Source organism: Petromyzon marinus, chromosome 49 (assembly GCF_048934315.1).
Source record: "Petromyzon marinus isolate PM22_M1 ecotype Great Lakes invasive population chromosome 49, UKy_Petmar_22M1.pri1.0, whole genome shotgun sequence".
Lineage (NCBI taxonomy): Eukaryota > Metazoa > Chordata > Hyperoartia > Petromyzontiformes > Petromyzontidae > Petromyzon > Petromyzon marinus.
Window position 1 is genome coordinate 1,904,977 of NC_133715.1, and position 17,518 is coordinate 1,922,494.

General features: G+C 51.2%; 1 protein-coding gene across 1 annotated transcript; it reads right to left on the reverse strand.

The window, feature by feature from the left end:
- Positions 1–1,164: 1,164 nt before the first annotated feature.
- On the reverse strand, positions 1,165–16,170 carry LOC116953039 (ras-related protein Rab-39B-like). Its single transcript, XM_032972875.2, has 3 exons — positions 11,475–16,170; positions 8,363–8,537; positions 1,165–5,228 (listed from the first exon to the last, which is right to left on the reverse strand). The coding sequence occupies exons 1-3, from the start codon at positions 11,696–11,698 to the stop codon at positions 4,953–4,955; spliced, it is 675 nt and encodes a 224-aa protein (XP_032828766.1). The 5' UTR covers positions 11,699–16,170; the 3' UTR covers positions 1,165–4,952.
- Positions 16,171–17,518: the final 1,348 nt, after the last annotated feature.

Here is a 17,518-nt window from a genome sequence, read left to right on the forward strand (position 1 = left end):
GCCAGGGGGGTGACAGGGTCGACAATTGTCACCCCCGAAAAAAAATTAAAAAAATCGAAAATCTGAAACATTCTGCGTATAAGTGTACGACACTCGGTCTGGCGGACTCCGTGCAACTGCATTGTCAGAGTGTGTCAGAGTGTGTCTAGTTCAACAGCCTGACTCTCTAATCATTCTTGAAATTAACATTGGTTGAATGTCACCCCGGGCTGAAAATCCTGGCTCCGCCCCTGGGTGTAACTGATGAAACCCAATAATATATAAACCAATAATAATATATAAACCAATATTAACACATGCATCATGTATCAGGGCCACAGTGTAACTGATGAGTTCTGATGGGAGCGAAACCAGCATGAACACAGGTGTGATGTTGCAGGGTCCACATTGTAACTGATGAATCGCAATGAAAGCGAAACCAATATTAACACAAGTGTAATGTAGCAGAGCCACGGTGTAACTGATGAGTTCTGATGGGAGCGAAACCAGTATGAAGACAAGTGTAATGTTGCAGGGTCCACATTGTAACTGATGAATCGCAATGAAAGCGAAACCAATGTAGCAGAGCCACGGTGTAACTGATGAATCCCACTGATAGCGAAACCAGTATGAACACAAGTTTGATGTAGCAGGGCCACAGTGCAACTGATGATTTTAAATCAGAGTGAGACCAGTATTAACACACGTGTAATGTAGCAGGGCCACAGTGCAACTGATGAGTTCCGATGGGAGCGAAACCAGTATGAACACAAGTGTGCTGTAGCAGGGCCACAGTATAACTGATGAATCCCATTGAGAGTGACACCAATATTAACACCAGTGTAATGTATCAGAGCCACGGTGTAACTGATGATTATCAATGTTAGCGAAACCAGTACGAACACAAGAGTGATGTAGCAGAGCCACAGTGTAGCTGATGAATCCCAATGATAGCGAAATCAGTATGAACACAAGTGTAATGTAGCAGCGCCGCAGTGCAACTGATGAGTCCTGAATAAGCGAAACAGAATGAACACGAGCGTGATGTAGCTGGTCCCATAGTGTCACTGATGAATCCCAATGAAACCACGATCGCCACGGTTGACTAAAAGTGGGCAAACAGCCTTGCTCAGGATTCCCAATAGAGATGTAACGCTTCGTTATAAACTACTTACGTAATAACAGTTTCACTTATATGTTTTATTTACAATGTATAATACACATCATTCAACAAAATAGAGCAAAACAGTATAGACTCTTCTTATAGCAGGGTATTAACCTTCGAGACAAAAAAACAACCCCAATACTTTACCTGTGAATTTAATTTTTTGAATACAAAAAAATACGTAACTTTAACTTGGAAGGTACTCTATCTGGTATATAGATAAAGTTATATAGTTTGGATTATCCATAATACAGGTTTTTTTGGGGGTAAGGTCGCGTAAATATAAATGTGTTCTTAAACCCGCCACCATCCGACACAGACAATTAATTAGTAAGGGTTGTCACGTAAACAGAACATGCCAATTCGTTACTAGCACAGCACACCGGTGTGTCGGAGAACAAATCCACAACATTTACACAGTTTGGATTATGCAGATCGCGAGATGAACATCGCTCAGCTGTAATCGCCAGTCTCGTGGGAACAGGTGCAGTGTCAATTCACCGTTCAATATCGCTCGGCCTCCACCACGGTCTCCACCACGGTCTCGACATGCCACGTCTGTCCAGCGCTGACGTAACCCTCGCATCGTGCCGTCGCTCAAATTCAGTTTGACCCAAGCCCACAACCGTTCACAGACGAGGAAGAAAATATCATGCGTACGCATGGATTACACGTGACGCTTTCTAATAATGTGACTTTGTGACTTTAGCGAAATAACCAAAGAGTAATGTGTGTGCGTACCATTTGGTTATTTCGGTAAAGTCACGTAGGTATAAAATAAAATAAATCACGACGTTTCGGGCGCAACACCGAAAAAACTAAAGAGTATGGATTCCTGCAGTCACGAAAGCTTCAAATGTGTGTGCGTCTTCTTTGGTTCTTTCGGTAAAGTCCAGACAGTCTCGTCCCTTCACCTGATGAAGGCCACTTGTGTTGTGGCCGAAACGTCGTGAGAATTTTATTGTGTTATTTTATTTTATTATTTTATTATTTTATTCTCATTCTACGTGACTTTACCGAAAGAACCAAAGAATCCTTGCAGTCACGAAAGCTTTAAATCGAAATGTGTGTGCGTGTTTACGTGAGTGTCTTTGTGTAGCGGTTAGAGCTACGCTGCGCTACGAACCTGGCGACCCGGGTTCCATTCCCGCTCACGGTCAACACCAGTGACGATTATCTGAAGCGGTCCTGGGTCTCCTCTAGGTCGACTCAGCCTCAAATGAGTACCTGGTGCGATGTGTAAACATCGCCACTGGAGAGACAAAGGCGGGGGATATTTGTCTTTGTGTGTGTGTCTGGGTGTTTACGTGTGTGTACCTGTGTGTGTGCGTGTTCTTGAAAATGCCTAATTAGCGACAGGGGTAGAAATGGGCCGGAGCGAGCCGGAACGCGCCACGTGTTGGTGGTGGTGGTAGCAAGTTGGCACAGTCGGGGGTGCAGCTGGCGCATCTAGCGATCTTCTCAGTCAGCCAACCCATGGCACTTGCTGGGTCTGTCATCTACCGGTCATCTCAGTCAGCCAACCCATGGCACTTGCTGGGTCTGTCATCTAGCGGTCATCTCAGTCAGCCAACCCATGGCACTTGCTAGGTCTGTCATCTAGCGGTCTTCTCAGTCAGCCAACCTATGGCACTTGCTGGGTCTGTCATCTACCGGTCATCTCAGTCAGCCAACCCATGGCACTTGCTGGGTCTGTCATCTACCGGTCATCTCAGTCAGCCAACCCATGGCACTTGCTGGGTCTGTCATCTACCGGTCTTCTCAGTCAGCCAACCCATGGCACTTGCTGGGTCTGTCATCTACCGGTCATCTCAGTCAGCCAACCCATGGCACTTGCTGGGTCTGTCATCTACCGGTCATCTCAGTCAGCCAACCCATGGCACTTGCTGGGTCTGTCATCTAGCGGTCATCTCAGTCAGCCAACCCATGGCACTTGCTGGGTCTGTCATCTACCGGTCATCTCAGTCAGCCAATTCATGGCACTTGCTGGGTCTGTCATCTACCGGTCATCTCAGTCAGCCAACCCATGGCACTTGCTGGGTCTGTCATCTACCGGTCATCTCAGTCAGCCAACCCATGGCACTTGCCGGGTCGTTCCCGAGGCCTCCTGTCAGCGAGCCTTCTACGCTTCCCGTGGTCGCCTCAAAGTGCACCTAGCCTGGCAAAGGTGCCGTGGTGACGTCACCGTCACTTTGTGGCGAATGTCGGTTGTGTTGGTATTGGTGGGAAGGGACAGGTCCACAGCTAATTTTACCCGAACCAAACTGCATTCCCTCCTTACCTCACATACCCAGCACTCCGTACGACGGAGGGTTCTCAAAGTGTGCGTGTTCTTAGGTGACATTATACCACCAGATGCAGTTTACTGTGATACCATGCACACCACCGGATGCAGTTGAATATCACGTCCAGGGCAAAAGCTCATTGAGTGACGGGGAAACGATCACATTTTCACCAAATATCTGACAAAAGGACATTCCCCACCACGTAAATCTGTCCCTCTAACTCTTAACACGAAACAATGTTAATTAATATAGTGTCTAAATGCGACCACACCTCAATGCGCGTACAGACGCCGCGTGTTCATTTGATGGGGGGAGGCAGGCAGTCAAGGGCCGAGGAAATAAAAGGGAATGTCTTGAGCTTGGCCTTGAACAATAACAAGGCGGAGACAGCACGGGCGGCTGCGGGACGAGAGTTTCCAGAATGGACGCCATATGATTTAATGAAACGTAAGCCATGAACAGGGTCCACAAGACGGCTTTTTATATTTGAGCGTGAGGTTGGCGAAGCACAAGGATAATTGCGTCTTGTGCTTGGTTCGTTGTTCTTTCCGCCGCAGTACCTCCGATTAGCGCGGTTGGCTACGTACGGCGCGAAAGACGTTCAACATACACACACAATCCAGCAGAATTCACAGCGATAGAAGTTGCATACGCGGTAACAGGCAGAGTTAATGTCAATGGAACCCACTACTCCAGAGTGATATTGAGCAGAGGCGCTGAGCAGCAGTGGCACTGCGGACAGGGGTAGGGTGTGCCCCAATGCTGGCACTCGTGTCCCAGATGCGCCACCGAGAGACGACACTCAAAACTGTCGGCTGGACTCATCTGACGCGAGGACCCATTCCCCAAACACGTGAACTCGACCCTCTCGCTTCCACGTTGGGAACTCGACCAAGGTTTATTTTGTTTTGCGAAGGCCAGGGCGGCGTAGCTCTGGAGCGTGCGGGCAGTGCAACTGCGCTGAGGCTCGCCGGTGGGGCAGGCCCACGCGCCGGTGGGGCAGGCCCACGCGCCGGTGGGGCAGGCCCACCCGCCGGGCTGCGGCAGGGCGAGGGTGGCAGCGGGATACACATTGGACAGAGGGCCCCATGTCACCGGCTGCTCCAGGGCCCACGGCCACGACGGCGAGATGTTAACTACCTCGCCAGGTATACAGGAATTCGCGGGTTCGATCCCGACCCTGACGCCTGTGGTATATTTGGAGTTTTCGTGTCTCTCTCTCTCTCTGCTCGTGGTCGCGTGCATTTTTCACCGGGTCCTCCGGTTTTTCCCTGCACATTTCAAATAAACGTCACGCGTTTAGAGTATTTCCCTGTTATACATTTCCACGCGATGATGATGATAAGCCACTTCGTTGAGCTATCATTTTTGCTAGCCAGGTCGCTTCTGAAAAAGAGCTACATAGCTCAGTGGTGCCTTACCTGGTAACATAAAAATAAAGTTAATAGTTTATTCCACTGGCGCGGGCTGCGTTTTCGGTGGCCACCACGTGCCCAAGGCCCCCACCCCCACCGGCACTGCCATCAGCAGCTGCAGCCGAGTCCCGCCCGGCGGGACGAGCGCCCGGGGGTTGATCCGGCACGATCGGGCCGCTCGGTGATCCTGACGCCGGGCGGCAGCTTGGCTGGGAGGGACGACGGAGAGGAGGAGGCCTCGAGGGCGACGGTGCGGGCGTGAATCGCCGTCACGAGCTCCACGAAGGCCTCCTCCACGCCCACGCCCCGCCGGGCCGTCGCCTCCACGTAGGCCATGCCGTGGGCGCTCGCGAAGCGCTCGCCCTCCACGCGGGACACGGCACGCTGGCGGGCGAGACACGCAAAAAGATAAATAACATTCGTTCGTTCGTTCGTTTCTCATTCCGCTTGTCCTGGTGAGGGTCGCGGCGGCAGCGTGTTGAGTAGTGGCGGTCCACACCTCCCTTTCCCTGGCGACGGACTCTAGCACCACTACACTATACACTACACTATATACTACTATACGCTACTATACACTACAGCAGCGTGTTGAGTAGTGGCGGTCCACACCTCCCTTTCCCTGGCGACGGACTCTAGCACCACTACACTATACACTACACTATATACTACTATACGCTACTATACACTACAGCAGCGTGTTGAGTAGTGGCGGTCCACACCTCCCATTCCCATTTCCTGGCAACGGACTCCAGCACTACTACACTACTATACACTACTACACTAAACTCTACTATGCACTACACTATACACTACACTATTATACACTACACTATACACTACACTATTATACACTACTACACTATACACTACACTATTATACACTACTACACTATACACTACTACACTACACTATACACTTTACACTACTATACACTACACTATACACTACACTATACACTACTATACACTACTATACACTACACTATACACTACACTATTATACACTACTACACTATACACTACTACACTATACACTACTATACACAGACTCTAGCTTTTCCTGGGCAATCCCCACGCGTTCCCAGGCCAGCCGAGCGACGTCGTCCCGCCAGCAGCAGCAGCAGCGTGTCCTGGGCCGGCCCCGGGGTCTTCGCCCAGTGGGACGTTGCTGCTGCTGCTGCTGCCCGGTAGAGTTCCAGGGGGAGTCTACCGGGGGGCATCCTTACCGGGTGCCCGAACCACCTCGACTGGCTCCTCTCGTTCCGGAGGAGCAGCGGCTCGACTCTGAGGCTCTCCCGGGTTACCGAGCTCCTCACCCGGTCACGGAGAGTGGTGAGCCCGGCAACCCTGCAGAGAAACCTCACATTATAATGATAATAAATACATAACTTTGTTTGCGTCGCATCTCTCGACTCCTGATTATAATCCGGTTGTCAAAATAATTCAAAGCGATTTCCAGTACGAATCAGCGCGCGAGTGCGAGTGTGTGCACCAGTGCGACTGGTACCCACGCGTCTCTGGTCAGCATTACTCTATGGGCCCTCCGAGTTGTTTAGGGGTCATCATTGACCCCGTGCCCTTCTAAAAGCAAATATCGGTGAATATCGTGCTGAGGTGGTCCTCATCTCTCGTTGACAGCCCTCAACCAGTGGTGGAAATTTCACGTTCCTGTGGCAGCGGTCAGCTGTCTGAGACGCCCCGACTGGACATCTGTGAAAAAGATCTTCATAGCTCATCGGATTTCTCCATGGTAAAAAAATATTCTGATTCTGTGCTGATCCATAGGACAATGACTGTTGATTTATCCACAAGCTGGTTCTTATTTTATCGGCCCCGAAAGGATGCTGGGCTGAGTTGACCCCCAACGAGGATTTAAACTCGCGACCATCCGATTGATTGTGCGTCGCTCGCCCTGGCGCTCAGCCTCCGGGCCGGTTTTGTTACAGAGAGCGTGGAGGGAGAACATCGATGCGGGTTTCTTCCCTTACAGAGAGGAGGAGGAAGCGGTAGGGTGGCGAGGGGGAGGCCCTCGAGGGAGGTGGTTGAGAGCGGTGCACCAGGAAGTTCAGGACTGTGGAGTGAACGCGTGGCTCCGCGAGAGGAACGGGTACGGAAAATGCCAGGAAGAGGAATAAGATCAGAATCAATCAGAATCAGAATATTTATTCATACTGGACGAGTCCGATGAGCTATAAAGCTCTGTTTCACAGAAGTCAAGTCAAAGATATTCCAGTTATCAAAATACTTTTTTTTCCCAAAAAGTTTCATAATTCCAGTATTGAAATGGATAATGAAAAGCAGCATAACCTACTACCGGTGTGCCTAGAGAGGACAGTGTCCCGTCAGTGTGGGTTACTCCCTTTGGCACATCGAGCTCAAATATGGGCACTGACAAGGAACATTGAACGCAATGTGAAAAGTGTGCAAAGAAGCGTGGAGAAGAGCATGCTGGGAGGGACAGTGAAAGAGACGGCTGGCAGTTGACGCCAGACTGTCCGACGGAAGGAAGCGATGGCGAGCTGTGGCAACGTCAGTGGCATAGAACAGTGGTTCTCAACCGGGGGTACGCGGACTCCTGGGGGTACCACGTGGCAATGCCCCAGGGAGGGGGGGGGGGGGTACGTGAGGTATTTTATAAATGTGTGACATTATATCGTTGAGAGTCATTAGTGAATAGTCATGTGTCAATCAGCCAATATAAAATAACTACGATAACATTTTAGTCGATATGGTAACCTGGACCGATATAAAACGACCTTTATAAACCCGTTTATCGTAAACAATGCGGGTTTCCAAGAGTAACCAGCGAGCGCGAACTCATCACGTGACGCGCGCAGAGCGACCGGTGATTTTTATTTTATTCGCTTGCAGTTAGTTAGGGACACCTCACACAATGGACAATTGGTAAAATATTGATGTTCATTATTCATAAATGTAGTTCTCAGAACCATGTTGGGTCAGGCAAGTGGATAGTCGGTTGAAACTAAATTCAACAAGGGGTACAGCAGCCAATATCGGTTGTGAACCACTGGCATCGACTATGATGACCTCTTGACACTGATATTGCCTATTGTGGTGCCGTGAGTGTGGTGGTGGTGGTAGGGTGAGAGTGGGAGTAGCGGGGTGAGCGAGGTGACGGTGGTGGTAGTGGTTGGGTGAGTGTGGTGATGGTTGGATGAGATTGAAGGAAGTGGGATGAGGGTGGTGATAGTAAGGGTGGCAGTCGAGTGTGGATACTGGTTGTGGGATGAAGGTGGTGGTGATGAGTGTGGTGGTGGTGGTGGTGGTGTGCTCGCTACAGCACTTGCCCCAACAGTCTGTTAAAGGCTATACGGGGGCTCTTTGTATTTGGTGTGTGAGTGGGAGCAGTGGGATGAGGGGTGGTGATAGTTCGGGTGGCGGTGGAGTGAGAAAACTGGTTGTGCAATGAAGGTGGTGGTGGTGGTGACATTAGCGTGCTGCTGTGGTAAGCAAGGCGGCGGTGGCGCGCCCGCCCCGTACACCCCCCCCCCCCTCACCTGGCCCTGCAGGTCACACTTGTGGCCCACCAGCACGAAGGCCATGCCGCTGGGTGGCCCGTGGATGCGGGCCTCGGCCAGCCAGTCGGCGATGTGCAAGTAGGACGGGCGCCGGCTGACGTCGTAGACGAGGAGGGCGCCGGCCGCTCCCTGGTAGTAGGAGCGGGTGATGGACCTGCGGCACACAACGGGACCCGTCATCGCCACGGAAGCGACGGCGGTGACGGTCGTGGTGGGGAGCGGTGGTGCAGCGGTTAGCGCGACGCTGCGCCATGAACCCGGCGGCCCGAGTTCGATTCCCGCTCACGGTCACCAACACCGCCGACGATGATGTCAATCGGTCCCGAGCCTCGTCTAGGTCGACTCAGCCTCAAACGAGTACATGGTGCGGTGTGTGTAAACATCGCCACTAGGGAGACAAAGGCGGCCGGGCGTGGTGCTGGCCAACCACCACTTTGTGTGCCCTTCCGGCCTTCATAGGTGCTCGCTGACAGCACTTGCCCCAACAGTCTGTTAAGGATATACGGAGGATCTTTGTCTTTGGTGACACCACTGGACATAGATGTGCGTGTACATTTAAGGTCGCGACCTGCCCGGGTTTCACCCAGGAATTGGCCGTCTGTGAAAAAGAGCTTCATAGCTTATCGGGTTCCCCCATTATAAATGCATATTCTGATTCTGAAAATAAATAACACACGCAAAGACAGAATAGTCACCAGTTATGGTGACTAAGATTGCGTTTCGAGATTTTACGCTCTTCCTTCTGATATTCGGAAGCCCCTGTGAGCTATGCACTTTTAAATCTGGATTGAAAACGAATTTCTTTCGAACTGATTTTTTCGTTTCGCTTGTCCTTCCTACCGCAACACCTCCGATTGGCATGGATCGCTACGTACGGTGCGAAAGAAGTTAAACATACATACACTATACACTACTATTCACTACACTATCCGATATACTACATTATACACTATACACTACATTACTACACACTCACTACATCAATATACTACATTTTACATTTGTTTCTTGAGAACAGCTTTTTGTTGTCCTTCCCCCGCACCTCCCATTGGCTACGTACGGAGCGAGATAAGTTCTACATACATACATACACTCCAGCAGAATTCGCAGCGAAAGAAGTTGTGTACGCTGTAACAGGCAGAGTTAATGGCTATGGTGTTGCCGGCACTCTGTCCCAGATGCGCTTAGACGACACTCTCGGCTCGACTCATCTGACACGAGGACCCATTCGTAGATCGAGGCCTGGTATGGGGTTGGGGGTGTGCGGGGAAGTTGAGGAGTGACGGTGCGTTGGTGATGTTGTCAACACTGAGGATCGTGGGCCGCGTTCGGGGTCGCTGTGGCGTTGTGCGTCATCGCGTAACGCTGCCCACACCGCGACTGCGGTCTTTTCTTTCAATTGTTCGATAAAACGCTGCAGCGAATCAATCAGTGCGTTCAAACTGTAATCACGTTCTCAAATTCGTCGGCGACGTTACAGTGAAACGACGTAAATAGGAGCCACGTCAAGGGAGGACTTGCTTTTAGCTCACACGGATCACTCACCGCGGAGACCTTTGAAAACCATCTCATTTGAAAGGTGGGCAATTTACATGTAGTAATTCGCTTTCCTCGATCGTGTATAAAATATAGCATTGCGTGATCGCAGCTTGTAGAGGTCGTCATCCAGCAGTGGACTGGCCAAGGCCGATGGTGATGATGGTGGAGGTGATTTAACAATTGGCAGTAATTTAGGTTTTTTTTTTCTACCATGTGTCGTGGTGACACGTTAAAGACCTGGGGCAAAATCCTAATCCTGATTGATGTTTTACTTTTAAGCAGGGGTTTATAGGGAAATTGTGTCGATGTCACTGCAATCGCTATTAAATTGGGGGAAACCAATATATCGATCAAATGAGATCCAGGGAGACCTGGGTTATCAAAGCGAGAGAGGCAAACTTGTATTCAGTGATCTATAACAAGAGCGCACCGGGTTTACATAGTGACCAACACAAAACACTAGGAGACAAAAACACCTATCCCTATTTTTTTTTTAAATAACGTAAAGCTTACAAATGTAATCGCGGTTACTGAGCACAGGCCCTGAGGCCCAACACGCCCAGCAGCCAGCAAGCAAACAGTGGCTGTTGAATGCTTAATGGATGAGGGTGAATTCGTTTATGGAGTTGAGCAAGGTCACTGTTCTCAGAGCTTGGTGGGGGGAAAGGAGACGACGATGGGAGGAGGAAATTCCAAGGTGGACCAGTGCAAGGGATGAAGTAGAAAGAGAGAGAGGTGATGCGGCCTGCAGTGTGGTGAGTGGCTGAGTAGGTGGGTGAGTGAGTGGGTAGGTGAGTTAGTGAGGGAGTGCATGGGTAGGTGAGTGGGTGAGTGGCTGAGTGTATTTTTGTGACCTGTAGTGAGGTGAGTGGGCCTCCCCTCGGTCGACTCAGCCTCAAATGAGTACCTGATGTGGTGTGTAAACATCGCCACTGGGAAGACAAAGGCGGCCGGGCGTGGTGTTGGCCATCCAACACCTCGTGTGCCGTGCTGGCCTTCATATGTGCTCGCTAACAGCATTTGCCCCAACAGTCTGTTAAGACTTAAAGTGGGATTTTTGCGTTGTCTTTTTGTGACAGTGGGTACGTGCGTGGGTGAGCGAGTGGTTTGGTGAGTGGGTGAGAGGTTGAGTCAGTGTATATGTGGGTGAGTGTGTGTGAGTGAGTAGTAAGGTGAGTGACTAAGTGAGTGAGCGAGTGGCTGAGTACTGGGTGAGTAGGTGAGTGTGTTGGTACGTGGGTGTATGAGCTCACTCGTGTGCAAGGAAGCAAGGAGAGACGGCACGTTTGGGATTTCATCAAGAGAATGAAAGAGGACCACACGCGCAAGTTAAAGAGGTGGCTTTGACTATTCATGAAAGTTGCCTCGGGCAGGACGAACGTCTAGAAGGGCCTATGGCCGACGGTCAAAGGACAATTCAGCGGAGGCCAAAGGAGGAAAGCGCCACGATTGGACGTTCACCGCGGAGATGGAGCGACGAGGTCGCTCGCGTGCCGGTGCCGGGTGGATCGTCGCATCGCGAGACCACGAGCTGACCGATCACTGCGCGCACCTGAAGCGCTCCTGGCCGGCCGTGTCCCACAGCTGGACCTTCACCCTGCGCCCCGCGTCCGGCCCCAGCGCCAGCGTGCGGATGAAGAAGTCGACGCCGACCGTGGGATCGCTCTCCTCGCCGTACGTGCCTTCCACGAAGCGGCGCAGCAGCGCGGTCTTGCCCACCGTGGCGTCGCCCAGCACGATCACGCTGTACTGGTAGCGCACGCCGCACGGCTCCATCGCGGCCGGCGCCGCCACCGCGTTGCGGCCGGCCGCGTCAACGCCAACGGATGCGTCGCACGCTCGCTTGCTCGACCGCGGCCACCCCAGCGGTCGCTTCGCTTGAAGGGCAGGATAGGGAGGAATTCACCAAAGACCTTCACACCCCCCCCCGCCCCGCTGGCTTGCTCGCTCTCGGAAGTTCTATCCCACGAGCCGCACAGATGTTGTCTCTTGTGGTTTTTCGCTCGTCTTGTGATGTTTCCGAGGTGACACTCAGCCGCGGCCACGTCGCTCCGCGCGCTGACAGGAGGATGAATTCGCCCCAACGCCACCGCTCTCTCTCGCGCTCTCTCGATTGTCTCGTCGTTCTCGCTGGTTTGGTGCGATTCCGGAGAGCACACTCGCAGAGAGACGGCACTCTGCCCGTGTGCACTTGAGGAGTGCGGTTCGTCTGTCTGTGTCGTTTTGTGTGTTTTTTTAAAGCTGGTTTTACGACTGGTTCTGCAAAAGGACTCATTTTCACCCCCCTCACCCCTCCCCGTGCCATTCAAACTTCCTCTTTTGGGGTGAGGACGGGAATAACAAAAAAACGATGGCATCTCATTTGATCGGAGTGCAACCCGAGTCACGACATGCAGCATCAACCCCCCACCCCGAGCTCTCAAACCTCAAACACGTCGGTACAAAAACATAATTTTTGACTTATTCGAACGTTTCATAAATCGAATTGATGAGCAAAACCCAGGCACGAGCATGCAATACGTAGATTGCGTGTGGCGTTTTATCTCCCAGCTGTTGTTAGTCACCCGATAGTTTGACAGGAAGTGCCTTGTACTTCTGCATTTTTCACTGAGCTGTGACCACAATCATCGTAGAAAGCAAACACGACAAACGGTAGACTTCTATTTCCGTGCCGATGACCCCCGCTTAAGAGGACCCAGAACATGCTCTGGGATTTTCTCAGCAGCCTGTATCTGGGCATGAGTCACTGGCGAGCCATCACGAGTCAAGGCCAGGATTATTTCAGCCAATGCCATAAATGCAACCTACCTCGCGCACCTCCCGCCTCCTTCTGTCAGATGCAGCAGATTCGATACCGTCCGCTGACCACCACCACCACGGGCTTTAGTTCACACAGTTGACACGTGTAGAGAACACGTGTAAAGAACACGTGCTCTTGCAGTTTTCACGTCTCTGCAGATTTTTGGTGGCGGAATGTTCACCAGAACAGGGAGCCAAGGGATCGGTGTCGGTCTCAGTGTTACGATGCGCATGGCGTTATTTGACTGTGGATCCGGTCTCAGTGTTGCGATGCGTATGGCGTTATTTGACTGTGGATCCAGTCTCAGCGTTACGATGCGCATGGCGTTATTTGACTGTGGATCCGGTCTCAGTGTTACGATGCGCATGGCGTTATTTGACTGTGGATCCGGTCTCAGTGTTGCGATGCGTATGGCGTTATTTGACTGTGGATCCAGTCTCAGTGTTACGATGCGCATGGCGTTATTTGACTGTGGATCCGGTCTCAGTGTTACGATGCGCATGGCGTTATTTGACTGTGGATCCGGTCTCAGTGTTGCGATGCGCATGGCGTTATTTGACTGTGGATCCAGTCTCAGTGTTACGATGCGCATGGCGTTATTTGACTGTGGATCCGGTCTCAGTGTTACGATGCGCATGGCGTTATTTGACTGTGGATCCGGTCTCAGTGTTACGATGCGCATGGCGTTATTTGACTGTGGATCCGGTCTCAGTGTAACGATGCGCATGGCGTTATTTGACTGTGGATCCGGCAGTTTTGTGTGCGAGCTCCCGGACCAGGCTGGAGTACGCCGACTCTGCCACTGAGTGGCACGGTGAGAGGGCGGCAGCAGTTCGCAGCACAGCAGCAGCTGAGGCGCCCCAGCTCGTTGCTGCGGGCTTCTGTAGCAAGGCGACTCTTAATTTGGTCTTTTCACAGATCTACTTGATGTGAGGCTTTAAGGTCAGGATTCTGTCCATGATAACCCCTGGGCTACCACAGAAGTTTACATCAAGGGTGGTATCTGCTACATGATTGTTCAGGTGGAAAGCACTTGTGGTGGTGGTGTTGGAAGGATTTGTTCGGGGTGTCCATTAACAGATATACTCATCCAACAAAGTCAGATCAGCTGTTAGAGTATAGGCAATATTCTCGAGGTTTGCGCAGCAAGAGCTGTGTCATATGCATATCTGAACTGGCAGGATGATGTATATGGCAAGTCACTTTATATATCGTATATTAAAGTGTGACGGTGCAAGTGCCGAGCCTTGAGAGAGGTAATTGTTCATAATTGCCCTGTGGCTGTGTGTTACCTGCGAGGTGCACCCTAAAAGCATCGCGTCCATTCGTTGAAGAGTAACACGGCACCGGATGATTTTGGCCATCGCCAGCAGCAGGCCACGATGCAAACCAGTCTCATAGGCAGCAGCAGCAGAAGAGAGGTCGATCGTTGCTGTGCCGGTCTTCTGTTGACGCTGGAAGCCCGTGGAGGCAACGATCTGTTGGCAGCAGCAGCAGCAGCAACGGTCGGTTCGGAATCCCCCGACTCGTTCTGGAGGCAGCTGCGGGTCGATAACGAGGGGAGTGCGGTGAGCACGGCACGTTCCATTAACCTGGAGGACAAGAGGGATATTGGTCTGCAGTTGGAGGGCGAGTCTTCTGGCATTCTAAGTTTCAGAATGGTGATGACTTTGGCTTCCATTCTCTCCGGGATGTTGCCCGTCCTATATAGGACATGTGAAGATGTTTGCAAGTCATCGCTGTCAATTTAATCCCAGGTTCTTAAAGGACCTCAGCACACAGGGCATCATATCCCGGTGCCTTGTTGGACTTCTTGGACCCTGATAGCCATTTACATTTCAGGAACAGTGTATGGTATGTATGCATGTTGGACTTCTTTCGCACTGTACGTAGCCAACCGTGCTAATCAGAGGTGTGGGGGAAGGACAATAAACTACGCACAAAAAGCTATTCTAAAGAAATGAATTACAGATCTAGATTTAAAAGTGCATAGCTCCAGTGGCCTCCTAATCTTACGATTCAACGCATACAAATAGTATATCGACTAACTGATGATTCGTTACATGCCGAGTTAAAACGCAACGAGGGGCGATCTCACCAATGGGTTCCTGCGTGAGCCGTGTGGCGTGAGCCGAAGTGACCCACTCTGTGCGTCTGCTCGTGCGACAGATGCGTCGAACAACCCGGTGATAATGAACGAAAGGTGATGGTGATTTTCTTCTGGTTAATTTGTTTCGTGAGCTTGTCCATTGGTGCGTATGAGAAAACCAGCGCGTGGGAAGTCACAGCGTCCGCTGTGGTTGCGAGCTTTCGGTAGCGAGATGTCAACTAGTTCGCCTGGTATACAGGAGGTTGTGGGTTCGATTCCGACCCTGACACCTGAATATTTGGAGTTTGCATGTTCTCCCCGTGCTCGCGTATATTGTTCTCCAGGTCCTCCGGGTTTTCCCTCCACATTTATAATCATGCGTTGAGAGTGTTTGGCTGATATACATTGACACACGGTACATCACATCGTTGAGCTATCATTTGTGGCCAGATCGCTTCTGAAAAAGAACTATATAGCTCAGTGGGCTTGGTAAAATAATTTTAGTCAAGTTTTACGGCTGGGGTGAGTGAAGTCCAAATCAGCAGTGCGGTGCCCTCATCTTGTTCACCAGTTCTGATTAACTATTTCAATAATTGTTCTGTTCTGGTGGCCAACATTGCGTTTAGGTTTTTGATATCCCTTTGGGATGTTGGGTTTTTTTTGGTCCGAAATTTATGAAATTATTGCACTTTTTAGGCTCTGGCTCCAGGTTTTTCAATCGAGCTTCGTTTTCCTTTCCATAGCCCGGCCATTTGGCCTTCCAAAAATCCCAACGTGACCGGCTCTTTGGTACATTTCCTATAATTGCTCATATGGCAATTGCTCACGTAACAATTCGTGGCAGCTGACCATTCTTGTCCTTTGAGATGAAGCCATAAGTCTGGGTTAGAGCCCTTTTTCCATCGGGCTGAGTGAAATGTGCCCAGCTGTTTAGGATCGTATACAAGGAACGTGTCACGTTCCGACGACCATTCCTCGAGTCTCCGGCTTTGTCATTGTTCGAGTGGCCCCATTGCGTGTGGTGATTGTCGACGTCACCCCCACATCACCACCTCTGCCGGTGATGGCCATTCCTTACTCGGAGGCTTATTACACACATACACGAATGATCATCACGTTACCAACTGTGACGGTTATTGGCGAAGTGCTCGTCACTTGTGGTGGTGGACGTGAGGCCTGAAGGTGGCGAGGTCAAGTGGAGGGTGGTAGGTGTCCTCAACGTGCGTTTCCTGTGAGGTGCTGCTCGGACGAGAGGCCTTTTGGGTGAACATTCAAGGAACTCTCGAGACCTCATTGCCACTTGCTCGTAAAATCCCTAAGGGCGCAATGCCCATTACGGCTTCTCGGGTGGTAACGGCACTGCCGCTAATACAAAGATCCCCCGTATCGCCTCAACAGACTGCAGGGGCAAAGTGCTGCTAGCGAGCACCTATGAAGGCCGGCACGGCCCACGAGGGGGTTGATGGCCAGCTCCACGCCCGGCCGCCTTTGTCTCCCTCAATTGAGGCTGAGTCAATCTAGTGGAGGAACGGTTCAGATAATCGTCACTGGTGTTGGCCGTGAGCGGGAATCGAACCCGCGTGTGCTGTGCCACGTTCGTATGTTTACGTATGGGGAGCGGTAGCGTAGCGGTTAGCGCGCTGTGCTATGAACCTGGCTACCCGACGATTATCTGAACCGGTCCTGGGCTCCCCTAGGTCGACTCAGCCTCAAATGAGTACCTGGTGCGGTGTGTAAACATTGCCACTAGGGAGACAAAGGCGGTCGGGCGTGGTGCTGGCCACCCACCCCCTCGTGTGCCGTGCCAGCCTTCATAGGTGCTCGCTAACAGCACTTGGCCCAACAGTCTGTTAAGGCTATATGGGGCATCTTTGTTGTGTGTCTGTGTTGTTGTGAGTGATATTGTGTGTGTTGTTAGTGTGTGTGTGTTGTTGGGGGCACAGGTGGTGCATCAGCCAGTCATCTCAGTCAGTCGACCCGTGGCACCTGGGTCTGCCCCGTGACCTCCTGCCAGCGGGCGTTCGACACTTCACGTGGCCTCAACGTGCACATAGCCTGGCACAGGCGCCGTGGTGACGTCACCGCCACTTAGTGGCGAATGGCGGTTATTGTTGTTGTATATATGTGTGTTAGTGTCAGTGGAGCACTTATGATAGGTGCTGCTCGCTAACAGCACTTGCCCCAACAGTCTGTTACAGGCTATACGGGGGATCTTTGTCTTTGTATGTGTGTGTGTTAGTGTCAGTGGATCACCTTATGATAGGTGCTGCTCGCTAACAGCACTTGCCCCAACAGTCTGTTACAGGCTACACGGGGGATCTTTGTCTTTGTGGCAGGGGAGGTGATTTCGCAATCTCCGCCACCCCTCCCCGCGTCGCTGGGAGTGGGGGGGGGGTCTCGTTTGTCAAGATGTCGCAAAGCGCTCCTTTTCACGACACTGACGACTTGGCACCCAATTGCGCGTCATAGCCCTCTGGTTCATCCTCTTGGTTCTTTGGGCAAAGTCACGGAAGTGACTTTATATATAAATATAGAATAAAACATTTTAAATAAATACTTCACGACGTTTCGATTGCAGCACAAGCAATCATCATCAGGTGTGACAACCACAGCAAGGACATTTTTTTTACTGATGATTGCTTGTGTTTGCAATCGAAACGTCGTGATTAATTTATTTAAATGTCTTATTTGTATTCTATAGTTATTA